Here is a 16261-nt window from a genome sequence, read left to right as displayed (position 1 = left end):
CTCCTAAACTACCTGAAATCCTGTTTTATCCTTGTGAGTTTTCTGTAGTTATTACTACAGAAAAATTGTGAAAATCAATTGTGAAAATAAAAAAAATTGTGATTGTGAAAATCAATCAGGGAAGCACTAGCAAAATGCTGTATTTATTGTTAAGGCTTCTCTAGTAGCTCAGACGGTAAAGAGTCTGCCTACAATGCAGGAGACCCGGGTTTGGTCCCTGGGTCAGGAAGATTACCTGGAGAAGGAAATGGCAACCCACTCCAGTATTCTTGCCTCAAAAATCACATGGATTGACAGCCTGGTGGGCAACACCCCATGGGGTCGCAAAGAGTCCAACATGACTGATCGACTAAAACACACAGTAATAATTTGGAAATCCAGAAATATTATCTTTTAGTTGCAATTTATTTTGAAGGGTGGGTATAATTAATCTTTTGGTTCATGGGTTAAAAAGGGGGGGGGGGGAGTCATTACAGGTAATCTATTTTGATTTTACCAAGTGAAGAGCAATAATTTGGGGAACCAACAGAGTTCTAAAATTTCATCACAGAGTAGTGCATAAAAGAGTATTTTGCTTTTGCTTTCATTGAATGTTGACCTTTGCGGATTTCTTATTTATATAGCTTCGTTTTATAGGTACACTGGAGCTCTGAAAAATGGGACTAATTGCTCTTGGGAGCCAAAGACGTGTGATTCGAAGACGTGTGGGTCGGTCTAACACATACGCTCTTCATATTTTGCGGAACCACCTAAGGGACAGGTCCCAGGGTCTAAGGTCCTGAGTGGCGGACTGTCATAGAAATTGTGTTCTCCAAGTAGGGTTAAAATGATGCACGGGGCAGCCACAAGAGCAACGCTCCAACGGCGTCTTTGACCTTCTTCGGAGCTTGAGGACCCTCCCCCTCCCTTCTCTGTGCACGTGGAAAGGTGAGAAACAGAGCCACGTGAGACCAACATAAGCCATTTTCGGCGGCTTAGCCGTTTCAAGTCCAGGTATTGGAAACGAACGCTCAGCTGCACGAAACCATGGGGCAGACCCCCAAAAAGCCTGCCAATCAGTGGTTGAGAAACAAAACCGCGACGAACTGAAATGAGCATCTCCGCCTCCCCTCCCGACAAACACTTCCCTTTTCCTCCTCCACCCCGCCCCACCTTCGCATTCTCTCCGCCCACCGGCTCCGCCTCTCCCGCGCCCCAGTAGAGTCTGAGGGAGCACGAAATGAGGGGCAGGGCGATTCCATCCGGGTGCTCCGTCGGGGAGGGCGTAAGGGCGTGGCTTTGTGACGACTGCGGGGGCGGGGCGAGGAGCCAACTCGAGAGCCGGGCCCTCCTGACAGAAAGGGCGGAGGGAGATTGGGTCGACCTTTTTCACGCCCCATAGAAACTGCATTCTGGACAAGAGGGGGAGATGTCTAGTCTCAAACGCCTCTTTTGGGGCAGGAGTGTTAACCAAAAAGCTTCAGCTCGGAGAATCACCCATTTCAAAGCTTGCTTACACCCTCTGTCCCTGCTCTTCCTTCCTCCCTCCTTGAGAACCATGTAAACCTTCCTCCCAGCCCGTTTTCTCTCCCCCTTCGCCCCTGCGCAGATGGTGGCGGCCCGCGCGGTGCGCAGCCGCAGAGCGTTCGGGGCGGTGCCGGTGAGGGGCGGGTGACGCAGCGGCCGTCGCTGCCATTTTAAGTTGTTTGTTCTCGTTTCTTGTCTCAAACGCGACTCTGCCCCGGACCTGGGAGGCGCCGAGGCCGCCGCTGTCGCTTCCGCAGCCACCGGTGGGGGGGAAACCAGGCTGTGCCACCGCGGACGCTCACCTTCCGCTTCGGCTTCTCCCCCCTCCGGGTCTCATCGACCTTCTTTCCGAGAGCCGGAACTCGATCCGTGCGGAGAAGAAAGACTCCAGAGCAGATGCTTGAACTGAAATAACTTTATATTTTGGGGGGTTTTCTTCGCTGATAGACCCCCTTTAGCGCAGGGCTCCCCTCCCCTTCCTCTCTTCCCTCTCCGCCGCCAGTACAAATCCACCCCCCCCCCCCTCGTTTTTCCTCCTCTCCTTTTCTCTCGCCGTCGCCGCCGTCCCCGCGTTCTTCCCGTCTGCCGCCGCCCGGGGCGCCGAGCCAGACTATGGGTCCCAGGTGGGGGCTGAGCGGCGGCAGCAGCGCGGGCGGCCCGGTCACAGTGCGCACTGCAGCGGGGATGGAGGGGTTCAGTTGGCTGGTGGTTTTCTCTTGACATGGCTCCTGCCCGTGCTGCGAGCAGCGCCCCCACCGCCGCCGCCTCTTCCGCCGCCGCCACCGCTCCGCCCGCAGGCTGCGGCTAGAGGGCCCGAACCCCGCCCGAGAGTCGGTCCGCCAGTCCCGGTCTCCGCGGGGACAGGGAGGGGACTTCCCCGTCACCCACCCCGCCCCAGCCGCCTCCAGTCCACCCCCCCCTGTTCCTTCGGGAAGCCAACTAACGACCCCGCCCTAAACCATCCAAACTCGGGAAACATGGTCTGTTCAACGTGAGAGCTGAATCCGGAATCCGGGAACTTAGTTTTTCTTTTTTTCTTTTTTCTTTTCTTGGGTGGGGTGGGGTGGGCATACTTTAAAAAGTAATTAATATTAACGCAATTATTTTCTTTTCTTCCCATTGATCCTTCCCCTTTACCCTCTCCCGCCTCCTCTACCTGGGCGGGGATTGTTTCCACGATGAAATGAGTGAAAACCCGAGTGATCCAGTGTCTCCCGTGGTGCGAGTGAGTCGCTGCCGCTGAAGGCAAAGGGTGGGGGTGGGACCTCCGGGGGGTGGAAGGCAGGTGGTCCCCGGGCACTGCCTGGGCTTTGGGAGAAAGAACCCGCCACCTTTGCCTCAGCAATGCTTACAAGAAGATAAGTCTCACTCCCCACGGTCTTGCACGCGGGCAGATTCATAGGGAACGGTCCCTCGGGGAATGTAGGACTCATTGCAGGACTTGGGGTGTTGGGATCCCGGGCATTAATCAGGTCTAACCACAGAGCCGGAATCATTATTATATCGTGTTATATATACCCCTTTTTCTTCTGCCATCATGATTCTCCTTGGCAGCAGCATTAGCAGCCGCCTGATGGTGAAAATGTGGGTGATGGGGAAATTGGTAATGACTCCGCTGTTTTTTCTTATGGCTCCTTTGGGCAACAGCTGCCCGCCCCCGGTATACACTGTAGTTGATTGCAGGGAAACCCTGAACCTCTCCCCTTCTTTCTCTACCGATTTTGCACTTTTCTCTTTGCTCACCACCAAGTGTAATCAATAACACGCACTGATAATACATAGCAATAGTGAAATCTGAAATAACTAAGAATTAATTAGGTACTACAGCCATGAATCTGGCTGGGTAAAGTTCAATTGGATATTTCAGTTTCATTCACCTACCCTGTTTTGGTTTTGGGGGGAGGTTATTTTGGTGGCTTTTTTTTTTTCTTTTTGATATTTGGAAAGTAAGGATCACAGTCCCCCTCATTTCTTTTCATTATTCCTTTTCTAAAAAGAGGGAAAAAAGATCCGGATGGATTTTAAGGATTGGACTGGTGTCAACTGTGTTTTACTGCACACCTAAATCCTGCTAATAGGTTTATTCGTTCCCCCACCTTTATTTTGGCAGTTAAGCCAAATGTGTTTTCCAAAAAGTTAGTTCAAGTATTTTCTCTTTCCTTCCTTCCTTCCCTTCCTTTTCCCCATCTGACCCCAAACCATTCTTGTCCAAACATGACTGGACAGCAGCTTTTGTTTCTTGACCCTGTAATATGACAGTCTCCTAATATTGCCAGAAGGTGCAGTTTTGGGGTTGCAGTCGTGATTTTAGCTATACAATCATATTAGCAGGAAAAAAAATGACTTGTTTCTGTTGTACTTGAGTCTTAAGAAAAAGTGCCCATAGTTTAGTGACAATTTCCAAAGGCTTTAGTACCACCTGTATTTCAAAATGGGGGACCCAAACTCCCGGAAGAAACAAGCTCTGAACAGACTACGTGCTCAGCTTAGAAAGAAAAAAGAATCTCTAGCTGACCAGTTTGACTTCAAGATGTATATTGCCTTTGTATTCAAGGAGAAGGTAATTTAAAGTTCTTAATGTGATTTAGCACAAGGTTTTTTGTAAGTGTATATTACGTGGTTAGGGTTAAAAGTGGTGAACAAAAGTCTCCATTTGTGTGCTTTAACTTGGACCCTTAAGGTAATTACCTCAGTCAAAGGAGTTAGGGTGTAACCGTGAATGAAAGGCTTGTGTGCTCATTGGTTTGGAAATAACGTAATTCTAAAGCTGAGTAGGATCCACTTTTAGTTAACATGGGGTGAGTAGCATTGTAAAACTCGCATTTTTGTTTTACAATAAATTTTATTTACGTGGAGTTATATAGAGAACTTGGTTACTGGATTTAAAGATTATCTAGGTATGTAGAATGTCTGAAAGTAGTAATTGGAATCAAAATGTTTACTTGCTGAAAGCTTTCTGGTTAAGCTACATGTTACCTTTTCTCATGGTACATTTAGTGAAATAGAATGCAGTTTTATTTTTAGGAGCAGTTAATTACTGTAACCGTTAATTTGTCTTTAGAAGTACAGCATGACCAAAAGAAGTGTACAGTTTTTTTGGTGTAAGATTTAATCCCACAGGAAAACAGCAAATAATGAGTTGTGACTAGTCACGGAAAACATGATAAAAACTTGTGGCAACTTAAAATAATGGACAGTTTCTTAGATAATCAATTTCTGTTTGACATGAGGTTAGGTTTTGAATATTAAGGAAACACTGCTTTGATTTTGTGCTTAAGTTGTGAGCTAATTTCACATCAAAAACACCATCTTGGCATGGTATATCTTTAATTTGAAAGTTTCTCACGTATTTATTCCCACTATTAAAGTTATTAGTATTTAAGAACTCTTGTAGCTGCTAGGTATAGCATAAAAAGTGGTTTCGAAAGTGGTTTGTTTTGAAATGATTGTCTCAAGATTGAATATCACAGATTTGCTTTTTTTCTTTTTTTGTTAATTGCAGAATTGATAAGACCAGATTTTAATGGACACTATTACAATGTAGGTTCACTAGAAATATGAGATAAAAATAGACTAGATCTCTGAATTTATCAGATGCTGCAAATTATATCATCTAGCTCTTCTCACACCTATGGAAATCTTTGACTGGACAGTATCTAGACAGTTGTCTTGAGCAGTTCATAAATTTTATAACCTAAATTGATGAGTTCTTGATCTTAACTAAGTTTGAAGGTTTGGTGGACATTTTTTCCTTTCCTTTTGAATATTGACATTTGTAGTTACATAATACCCAGAAGGGATAATGGAAATTGACCCTAGAGCCTTGATTTTAAACTGCTGAGAGTTTGATTTTGCTGTACGTAGAACCAGTTAAGTGAACTTGGATCAGGAGTAAATCACTGTTTTGTTTTTTTAACCACAGGGGTATCTGGTGTTTGTTTCTCATTGTTTAAGAAATACGGTGCAAAACAAGTTCTTGGTATGGTTACCGTCATGCTAAAAAAACATGCAGTTAAACATTCTGATAATAGCCTATTTGTGTGTGGTTGGGAAGTAAGGGGGTTGAGGGAAGAACAGAGGGGGATCCACCTAGTTTGAAAATCTATGTTTTCTGTATGGAAATGGCTTCAGTTAAGAATTTTGCTGTGTTAGAATAATGCTACAAAACATTGTATTTTGAACTCTGGGTGTTAAGAGACAATGTGCTACCAGTAGGTTAATACACTTTTTTTTTTTTTTTTCCTTTTAGAAGAAAAAATCAGCACTTTTTGAAGTGTCTGAGGTTATACCAGTTATGACAAATAATTATGAAGAAAATATCCTGAAAGGGGTGCGAGATTCCAGTTATTCTTTGGAAAGTTCCATAGAGCTTTTACAGAAAGATGTGGTGCAGCTCCATGCTCCTCGATACCAGTCTATGAGAAGGGTGAGTTCTGTTTTTAAGTCTTGATTGGGTAGGCTTTTGTGAGTTAAACTTGCCTTTTTTTTTTAACTCCTAAGAAATGGGTAGTGAACGGTGATTGTAAATCTCTTTAAAAACGGAATTTAAATAAAGCATGTGTAACTTCTTAGGCATTACTCTGTTGGTAATGGTGTACATTGTTGTGATTCATGTATGATATTACTTTTGTAATATGTATGATATACATATTCATGTATGATATTCATGTATGAGATTTCCTTTTTCAGGGGAGAATAAAACATCTTGCCCCTTGTAAATAAGGAACTTTTGAGGCGGTTTGTCTAAACTTCTCCAGCTCATTGAAAGTTACTGTGGGCAAAGTAGCTTGAACAAGAGGGCCCCATCATTAGTAGGCTTGGGGGGCAGCTGGAGATAACCATGTAGTGGTCTGGAAGAGGTTAATTGGCCTCAATAATTGGCATATGATAAAAATTGCATTTCACCTGTAATAAGGTGAGTTAGAAGTTCCAGGACACCTTTTATTAATTAGGGTCTGATTTTGAAGAGTGGAAATAATGGTACAAGAACTTAAAAGACAAAAAATGAGAGGTTCAGTTGGCAGTTTTCACCGTGCACTGATGAGTTTAGATCTCAATATGATGAACATTGAACTGATTGATTATATGTGAACTCTAAAAAATAAAAATTAGGTCATTAACTATTCAGATTGTATACAGTCCTATTACTGTCTCCTCTTAAAAGACATAATATGTGGTAGACCCTTAACACGGATTTGCAGCAACTGTCAGGGCCCATTTGTAAGTGGGTTTTTTTAAATAAATAATTTACAGTACTACTCAGTGTACAGTTGGTTGAATCCACAGGTAAAGAACTGCAGATATGGGGGGCTGGCTATAAAGTTACATGCACAGTTTTCGACTCTGATCGGTGTCTCTCCTGCCCAGGTTGTTAAAGGGTCAGCTGTATAGTGGACCTTTTGCACTTGAAAATGTTTTTGTAGTCAGACCCTGTAATTTGTGATATTGCTTGTTATGGCTTTGTTTATTTGAAAGTAACGTTTTGTGTGTGTGTGGCATTTTACAGGATGTAATTGGCTGTACTCAGGAGATGGATTTCATTCTTTGGCCTCGGAATGATATTGAAAAAATTGTCTGTCTCCTGTTCTCTAGGTGGAAGGAATCTGATGAGCCTTTTAGGCCTGTTCAGGTATTTTATTCTAAAATAAGTGTGGTGAACACATAAATAAGTTGAAAACTCAGAGAATAGGGTCCAATTTAAGAAATTCCTTAGGAATATGCTTTCTGATCGGTTTTCCTTCACAAGTGCCTCCTGGCCTTTTGACTGTTGTAAGAATGGACAGCATTTGGATTATAGAATCTCATGAGATTGAGGTGGTTCTGACTACCCAGTGTGTCTTTGAAATTATGGTCAGAGCAACTGTTTTAGGATAGACATGGCTTCCCTGGTGGCTCAGACGGTAAAGCGTCTGCCTGCAATGCGGGATACCCAGTTTCGATTCCTGGGTCGGGAAGATCCCCTGGAGAAGGAAATGGCAATCCACTCTAGCACTCTTGCCTGGAAGATTCCATGGACGGAGGAGCCTGATAGGCTACAGTCCAGTGGGGTCTCAAAGAGTCGGACACGACTAAGCGACTTCACTTTCACTTTCTTTGTTTATAGTAGGGCCCATAGATAAACTTTAGAAAATCTCTTCCCCTCCACCACACTCGCTTCTAATACTTTGTATTTAACTCTGATTCTTAGAGGAATCTCATCTAAGAAATGAATGAAGAAACCTTTTCCTAGGAGTTGATTTGCATATAAAGCTTCATAGGAGAAAAGAATTTAGTAGTGGTTCTTAACTAACTTTCCTTGATATTTGGCTATGTTTGACTTGTCATTTAATGTGCTTGACAATTTCTAATGTTTTATTTAAGGGAATTTATCTTTGTGTTGATGTAATTTTATTTATAGTATATCTGTGTGTGCATGGTTGTAAGTACAAGATCCACCAAAATGTTAATTGTGGTTAGTTTTAGGTCAGATATAGGTAACTTTTCTTTTTTTACTTAAATATATATGTTTAATAAATTTCTATGAACATACTTAGCAATCAGACAAAGTAAGAAGTAATTACATTTATTTAAAGACGAAGTATACCAAGCTAAATTTTAGAAGGCTTATTTTGAACTGATTGCTTAGGACTGTGAAAATTGTCATTGAAAAAATTTTGCTTTTATCCAATCTAAAGCAGTGTCTTTATAGTGCTTTTGGGTGTAATAGACTAATTGGTATCCTCCTCCTGTCCCCATGGTAATGTTGCTACACATTAGCTCAAATAAGTTGTCATTTTTCTAAGGTTCATTTGCCGATAGGCTAGATAGAGGTGAACGTCCTCTGTTTGCATTGTTTTAATTGATGATATTTGACTAAGATGAATGCACTGGAAAATTTAAGCTGAATATAGAAGACAGAAATGGAAAAGGCATGTTATCAGGGCAGGTCTTACACCTTAATGGTGCTGCTCTCCAGAAGCCCTGTTAGGTTTTTGTTTTTTACAGTTCAGAATTTCCCATTTGAAAAACTTAGATCTGCTTATCACAGTATGTTTAATTTCTAGTACTCTGTCTTTCTCTCAGACCTTGTTTTAAAAAAATAGTTGTATTAAAATAGTCTTCTTAAGTGTTACTTTTCTTTAAAATCATGGCTGTTATATTGAATGTTGACTGCTAGGCTGTCTTTCAAATAAAATTTGATGTATATTGAATCTCAGTCCTTAAACTAGGTAGATAGGAACCTCCTTTTGCTAAGAAACTGTCAGATAGGTAAAAAATCCAAGGTCATGCAGTTAAGTGGTAGTCAAGACTTAAGTTTAGACTGACTGTAAAGCGTACGCTCTTAACTCACTACTGTGTACTGTGAAAAGTTCCCTGAATGATAAAACCTTAAATTATGGACTGAATATAAGCAGTAGGATATAGGATTATCTAGGATTTAGATAATATTTTTATAATTAGCAGTGTAAAAACAAACATACTTCTTTGACGTAATTTTAATATAAATATCCTGAATGAGAAACCTTAAATAAAAATAACAGGGTTTATTCTCTCAAGATAGGTGAAGGAAAGGCAAACTTTAATTCACACACCTTTTTTTCTGACTCAAAAGCATTTTAAAATCAGAATACTTCAGTAGTGAGATTTAATAGAAACCACAGTAAAGATTGTTTGAAAATATTGAGTTCCACTATATTCATAGTACTATGAAGCACAGGGAGGAACTATTAAAGTTGGTCTGGTCTACTCTTTTCTCTTAATTCCTAATGCTTTTGCTCAGGTTAGCTCTTCATCACGCTATTAAAACATTCATTACTTTCCTTCCAGGAATTGTTTCTTACATGCTGCCTATTAGTTTTCTTTTTCGTGTGGACCATTCCTTCCCAAAACTCTGGGAACTCTATTCAAGCAGGATAGAATTGATGTGCCACAGAAACACAGGCAAAACCTTTTTCAGTCTCACTTAAATTTCTTGTCAGTGTGTTATCTACTGGCCTCTTCCATCCACCTTGATATATGCCATAGTGAAACACTTGAAGCTGTCTTTTTTGAGCAGCGTCTTGATTTTGACACACTTGTGTTTGTGTAGGTTGTTTCCTAGAATGGCATTTTCCAAATTGCTTACCATTTTTATTTTTGCCAGGGATAATTACTGTTATCTTTCAAGGCCCAATCCAAAATCATCTGCTAATACCGCCCTCATTGTCTACTGTTAGTTATTTATTCTTTCTTCTCATGGTGCTTTTAACAGTAAGAACCCATTTTAAGATTTTTTTTTTTTTTTACAAATAACCACATCGTATTCTGGAAAGGTTTGAAGTAAGTTAGGATTTACGTTTTTATGTTGCTTTTCCTCTTCAGCATATTTGAGTCCCTTAAGATTGAGATAATCTTATTTATATTTGTCAGTATCTAATAACATGCTTTTCGTATCGAGTTCAATAAATATTTGAATTGTGAAAAAGTATAATTCAATATTTTATGTAGAGTCATGTGTAGGGGATACCATATTTTATGTTACAGCTTATGAGAAAAACTGCTGGGTAGTAAAACCGTAGACAGCAGGGTCTGAGGTTTTTTTCCATGTAGTATTTTCTACTGTCTTTGACATAATGGGAGAATAAAGATTGTTTGAACCAAATGGGCTAATAATCATTTTTACAATTCACTATTCTAAAATATCAAATTGTTTAAGGTTTCCAGGTTTCTTGAATTCCCTGTTAGCCTGGTCTTTTTACCTGTCATTTGGCTTCTCCATAGACATTTTGTTGGATAATCTTCCTCATGTTAAAAAATCAAAAAAATGTTATGAGTGACTTGATAACTGTTTTTCATAATGTAAAAAACTTTACTAATATGAAAAAAATGTGTCCAAAAACATTTTTTTTTTAATTTGAGGGGTTCCTGTATCCTTAGATACTCACCTTTGTGAGGCCTGGAAGTATATTTCAGGTGTGGGTTTTACGTTTCATTTACTCCTCTTAACCGATGGGTTAGAGCCCTTTTATTTTATAGGTGAGGAAGCTGAAATTTAGAAAAGTTAAGGGGTTTGCACAGGTCATGTAAGTAGTGAGGTGTGCACCTGGGATTGGAATATAAATAGATTTCTTTCCAAGAGCCATCTGTAGCATTCTTTGTTATATAAGAGAAAGATGGGTGGTGGTATTGGACTAAGTACTAGGGTAGGAGTCTTGAGCTGAGTAGGTCTGAAAATCTCATTTAATGATATTTGGCTTAAAGGAGTATTAGAATTTAGTCACTTCAGTATAGTTTTTCTTGAAGGTCAAATTATGAAGTGCTATGCAGTAGAATTTTCTGTGATGAAGGAAATCTTGTGTATTCCCAAGAGATTATTTAGAATGGTGGCCACCAGCCACCAAATGAGACTATTGATCTTTTGAAATGTGGGCAGTACAATTAAAGAACTGAGTTTTCAATTCCACTTAATTAATGTAAATGTAAGTAGCCTCTATTGGTTACCATATTGGAGAGCACACCTGTATGCATGTGGGTGCAGTAGATGTTTTAGGTAGTGTAACATGCTTGCGGTTACATGTAAATGTCTTATTTCTTAGGCCAAATTTGAGTTTCATCACGGTGACTATGAAAAACAGTTTCTGCATGTACTGAGCCGAAAGGACAAGACTGGAATTGTTGTCAACAATCCTAACCAGTCGGTGTTTCTCTTCATTGACAGACAGCACTTGCAGGTAAACTTTTTTTTTTTTTGGTAAACCACACAAGGGCTTATTTTAAAAGTTTACTGGTTAGTAAATTGTTTTCTGTATGTTACTTAATTCTGATTTGCCTTTTCAGTATTGCATTATTTTTGAAGTTATTTAAAAACCAAGAAACAGATGTCCTGATCTTAACCTGGAACACTGGTTCCCAAACTGCTGCATGTTAGATCTACATGGGGACCTTTTCTAAAAGTCATGATTTCAGTTTGCAGTAATCAGAATCTGTATTTTGAATAAAATCCTCAAGAGATGGATAACACATTTATGTTTTGAGAAGTACTGGCCTAGATCTTTTAAATATCTAAAAGGATGAAAGCATATCTGTATTTTAAAGGTCCACATGTATTTTAAATAAGTACTTCCAATTTAAGTAACAATCCAAGAATTCCAAATTGATTTTCATTAGGTAAAATGTTTATTCTTATGGACCTAAGCCTAATAAATGTCATCACTTAGAATTTATAGTGGGTAATACTTTGTTAATTGTTAAAAATAGCATCATTGTAATTTATTTAGCATTCATTCAACAGATAAGTGCTAAGTGTCAGATATTGTATAGCAGTGAACAAGTTAGAAATTCCTGCTCTATGGGTTTGCATTTCATTGTGGGAAACCTAGAAGTAGGTAAGTAATAAATACTAAGAGAAAAGAGGGAATTACACTGTTCGGTGTGAATTCTTAGATAATGTCACCAGAGAAGGCCTCATTGAGAAGGTGATTTTAAATACTTTTTTTTTAAAGTACAATATTAATTGCATTGTGTAGAACATTTTTGTTTTTATTTGAGCAAGTCTGTGCAACGTACTAGAGAATTAGAATTGGGAGTCATACTGCTACCTTCAAGGAGCTGATAGGCTATTTGGGAAGATTGTACATTTTGTACCTTATAGAAAGTAATTTTATGGTGTAGTTACAAGTAAAAGAAACTGGAAGTTAAGAAAATTATTTTCACTGGAAGCATGTGATAAAACTGATAGAAAAGCATACAATTTAGGTGGAGTGTTTTTTGTTTTGGGCCTTTTTTGTTTTTAGTTTCTTATTTACTTAAGTGCTCCTGTGGTGAATATTTTTTGGTTGACTCTTTTACCCTTTTTAATTGCTTATTGTATACTTTCATTTGAGTTACTTACTGAGAAAATACTGTAGAGCAGGATATTCGACTAGTGTCTACAGTTGACCCTTGAATGACACAGGTTTCAACTGCACTCGTCCACTTATACGTGACATTTTTTCAATAAATACATAACTGCTCAGTCCATTTGGCTGAATTCATGGTTTAGTCAGCTGATGTGGAACTGTATATATGGAGGGAAGACTAAATTATACATGGAGATTTTCAACTGCATTTAGGGTCTGTGTTCCAATCCCTCTGTCTAAGTGTCATGTCATCTGTACGAAATATTTTACGCATTCATGACATAACCTTTTTCTTTTTTTGATACTTTAAGGCTATGTGGTTTATCTGTGAATCTTTTCAAATTTTCACAAATCTCAAATTTTTTCTAATATGTTTATTTAAAAAATTTACTTATGTGTGGCCCTGAGCATCCCAAACCCATGTTGTTTAGGGGTCAACTGTATTATGCACCAAACTCAATACTAAGAGCTTTCCATGTATGAGCTCATTTAATCCTCATAATAGTTTTTTGATGTATAGATCTTACTACTCCTATTTTATAGTTAAAGAAATTAAGAAATTTGATTGAAATCATCTAGCAGAGATCTCCCCTTTATGTTCTAACATAATGTATATGATAAGGGCTAGACCAAAAAAATTTTGAATGGGTGGTGGTATAGAAGCTCATGCCTAGAATTCGGATTCTAACATACATGCAGTAACTTACTGGCCATGAGACCTTGGACAAATAACTTCTGTGATCATGTTCTTTTCTATAAATGTAGTAAATGAAAGTCCTAGGTTTTAAAAGTTAAAATGAAAAAATATATGTATTGGGTTCATTTATGTACATAGGTATATAGACTGCTTCAGACATTGGCAAAGTCCACCTTCTGTTCCTTTTGCCTTTTTTTTAAGAGATGCTATAGTGAAAAGATGCAAAACTTTGAAGGCAGTTCTGGGTTCAGACTTCATCTTCCACTTAACTGCTGCTGCTAAGTCACTTCAGTCGTGTCCAACTCTGCGTGACCCCATAGATGGCAGCCCACCAGGCTCCCCCGTCCCTGGGATTCTCCAGGCAAGAACACTGGAGTGGGCTGCCATTTCCTTCTCCAGTGCATGAAAGTGAAAAGTGAAAGTGAAGTCACTCAGTCGTGTCCGACTCTTAGCGACCCCATGGACTGCAGCCCACCAGGCTTCTCTGTCCATGGGATTTTCCAGGCAGGAGTACTGGAGTGGGGTGCCATTGCCTTCTCCGCTTCCACTTACTAGCCATAGTTTTTTGTGAAAGTACCTTGCACTTGTTTATCAGAAGTTAGATGTTAAAATGGTAACTGCTTTTTAAAAATACTCGTGTGATTTATCTGTTAATAGTTTGGCCTTGTCCTTTACCCCAGGATATGCTTAAATTCTTAACCTATTTCTGATTTCTCTACCTTCTACTCTCACCACATCTGCTGTCTTTCTGTATACAAATGTGATTGCAAATCTCTATTCAAATCTATCTCCATGATATGCCTTTAATCCTAATTTCTTTTAGCTAGTAGTCTGATTTTCATAACTTTTTAAAGTCTGCATAAATTTCTGTAAACATTTAGTATCATGTTAACTTTTTCTGTATTTCGTATGTCAAGGTTCTGTCCCAACTAGACTAAGTTCCCTATGAATAGGGACCATAATTTCTTGCCTTACTCTATATGCTTTGCTACTGTGTTCTTAAGTGCTTAATAAATTGTGGGAGATTTTCATGTGATAATTGGCCAGTTACGTTGAGGTCCTTCTTAAGAATATTCTAAAAATTTTTTCCCCTTCCAGACTCCAAAAAACAAAGCTACGATCTTCAAGTTATGCAGCATCTGCCTCTACCTGCCACAGGAACAGCTTACCCACTGGGCAGTTGGCACCATTGAGGATCACCTCCATCCCTACATGCCAGAATAGAGTGCTGACCAGCAAAATGGAGAAGATCAGAGAGTGCAGCAGCAATTTTTTTTTTTCTTACCACTTGATTCTTTCAGAGTTTAAAGAAAAATGGACTCATGCACAGAACACTATGCATTTTGAAACTTGTTCATCCTGGATTTTTTTTTTTAATCATTTGTATCTCAGAACTTAAATTTAGATGTCTTCTGCACAGACTGTGTGAAAGAAGATGCTTTGCATATTTGCTGCACTGCATCAGCATCTTACTAAAAATGTGAAATGAAAGGACTATTGTACACTGAAATGCTTAAATGTTTCTGAAAGCACAAGGTGATACTCATTTTTGATGGTCTTTCCATTTGTGCTGGTGTTGGCCTCTTTGACACCTGTCATCAGTATTTGGAGGGTGAGAAGTGAATGTAACAGGTATAAACGTTTTTAAAACTTATAGCTTTGCTATAATCACCGTTGTTCAGAGCAGTGTCAGATTCATTCTAATGGCCAAAAGTGGTTGTTTAAAAAAGAAAAAGAAGATACAACCATGGGAAAGAAATCTTTAAAAAGCATCTCATTGTAGGCAGTCTTGCCTCATATATTACTGGGTCATGTTTGTTTCCTGGTACTCATAAATGTATGTGTTTTATTTCCAGATCTCTTTCCCTAAGTTGCTGTTATGAAAGAGTATTCTGCCGAGTGTGCACAGTTACACACATTAAAGCAGATCTGGAGTCTGAAGTAGCTAAACGGCTATGAAACTGAGAAATACATTCATAGCTGCAGAAACCACAATAGGTAGAGGACTTTCCTTTTGGTTTTTGGTTTTGAAAAGAAGAGATTTTTATTATAAAGAAAAACAATTCCAGTGAATTGTGCAGAAATACTGGTTTTTACACCATCCTAAAGGAAAACTTAGGGTTTTTTTGATGTAGAAAAGTTATTAAAGTTGGGATCTTAAATTGTGCGGGGAGGAAAAAAAACACCATTGAGTGTCAAAGTTCTAAAAGCAGAACTCATTTTGTGCAATGAACATAAGGAAAGACTACTGTATAGTTTTTTTGTTTATTTTTCTTTAAATGAAGAAAAGCTTTGCTTAAGGGTTGCATACTTTTATTGGAGTAAATCTGAATGATCCTACTCCTTTGGAGTAAAACTTAGTGCTTACCGGTTTCCAATTGTATTTAGCTTCTGGTTGGAATTTGAATAAATGAAAACCTAAATAAAATAGGTGAAAGTTCCCTGACTATTCAGGTGAATACACAAAACTTGAAGTGGTAACTTTTCTTCTAAGTCACTTGGGTACCTGTTATTGAGACCTTCAGTTCAGTTCAGTCGCTCAGTAGTGTCTGACTCTTCGCAACCCCATGAATCTCAGCTCGCCAGGCCTCCCTGTCCATCACCAACTCCCGGAGTTCACTCAGACTCTTAGCCCATGGCTAAACCATAAACTCAGAAGTGGGGTTTGTAATTTCAACAGGAATGGGAAATAAAGACATTTTGTCAGCTTTTAACAATTACCATCCTGACCTTATACCTGGCTTCGTGGAAAAGACAAAAATATTCTTAATTCACAATGCACTTCCATGTTTTCTATCAATTGACAATTGGAATCTATTTGAAATGAACACTTTCTCACGGTCAGGGACTGTTCTAAACTCTACCTAACTGCCCTGAGTGGAACTAGGTGCAAAGGTTTAGAAACTTTCCCCCATACTCAAGTTTTAAAGGGTTCAGGCCAATTTTTTTAAAAAAACGTCCTTTTTTGGTATTAGTGATTTCCTTTGTGGTTAAATTTGGATTAGGTATCCTGGTCATTGCCCATTGTGAGTGATGTTACACCCCCTGAAGTTAATATCCAGAAACACACTGCTCATGTGGTCTTTATTGATGTCCACATTCATTGGTGAAGGTGGTGTCCTATATCCCAATTTTATAGTTAGCTATTTTATATTTACTCCTCTACATGTGCCAGCATTCTATTAACAAGGAAGAGCTCTCC

General features: G+C 39.2%; 1 protein-coding gene across 3 annotated transcripts; it reads left to right on the top strand.

Annotated features, from left to right (window-relative positions):
* The first annotated feature begins 1665 nt into the window (after positions 1-1665).
* On the top strand, positions 1666-15527 carry C2H6orf62 (chromosome 2 C6orf62 homolog). 3 transcript variants are annotated; one of them, XM_006051195.4, is made up of 5 exons: positions 1673-2731; positions 5756-5932; positions 7013-7135; positions 11061-11195; positions 14158-15527. In XM_006051195.4, exons 1-5 carry the CDS (start codon positions 2690-2692, stop codon positions 14281-14283), a joined length of 603 nt encoding a protein of 200 aa, XP_006051257.1. In that variant the 5' UTR covers positions 1673-2689; the 3' UTR covers positions 14284-15527. The 3 variants fall into 3 exon arrangements, with proteins under 3 accessions (XP_044783874.1, XP_006051257.1, XP_006051256.1); XM_006051194.4 differs by having other exon boundaries at positions 1675-4066; XM_044927939.2 differs by lacking the exon at positions 7013-7135 and having other exon boundaries at positions 1666-4066.
* Positions 15528-16261: the final 734 nt, after the last annotated feature.

The sequence above is a fragment of the Bubalus bubalis genome, chromosome 2, assembly GCF_019923935.1.
Source record: "Bubalus bubalis isolate 160015118507 breed Murrah chromosome 2, NDDB_SH_1, whole genome shotgun sequence".
NCBI classification, from domain to species: Eukaryota; Metazoa; Chordata; class Mammalia; order Artiodactyla; family Bovidae; genus Bubalus; species Bubalus bubalis.
The sequence above is the reverse complement of the archived record's forward strand: the minus strand, read 5'-3'. Positions and strand labels throughout refer to the sequence as shown.

Bases quoted from the DNA above. Each gene is read 5' to 3' on its own strand.
- C2H6orf62 (XM_006051194.4), top strand. From the start codon at position 3,938: ATGGGGGACCCAAACTCCCGGAAGAAACAAGCTCTGAACAGACTACGT. The intron at 4,067-5,755 runs GTAATTTAAAGT...TTTTCCTTTTAG, and splicing joins CCTTTGTATTCAAGGAGAAG to AAGAAAAAATCAGCACTTTT. The intron at 11,196-14,157 runs GTAAACTTTTTT...TTCCCCTTCCAG, and splicing joins TTGACAGACAGCACTTGCAG to ACTCCAAAAAACAAAGCTAC.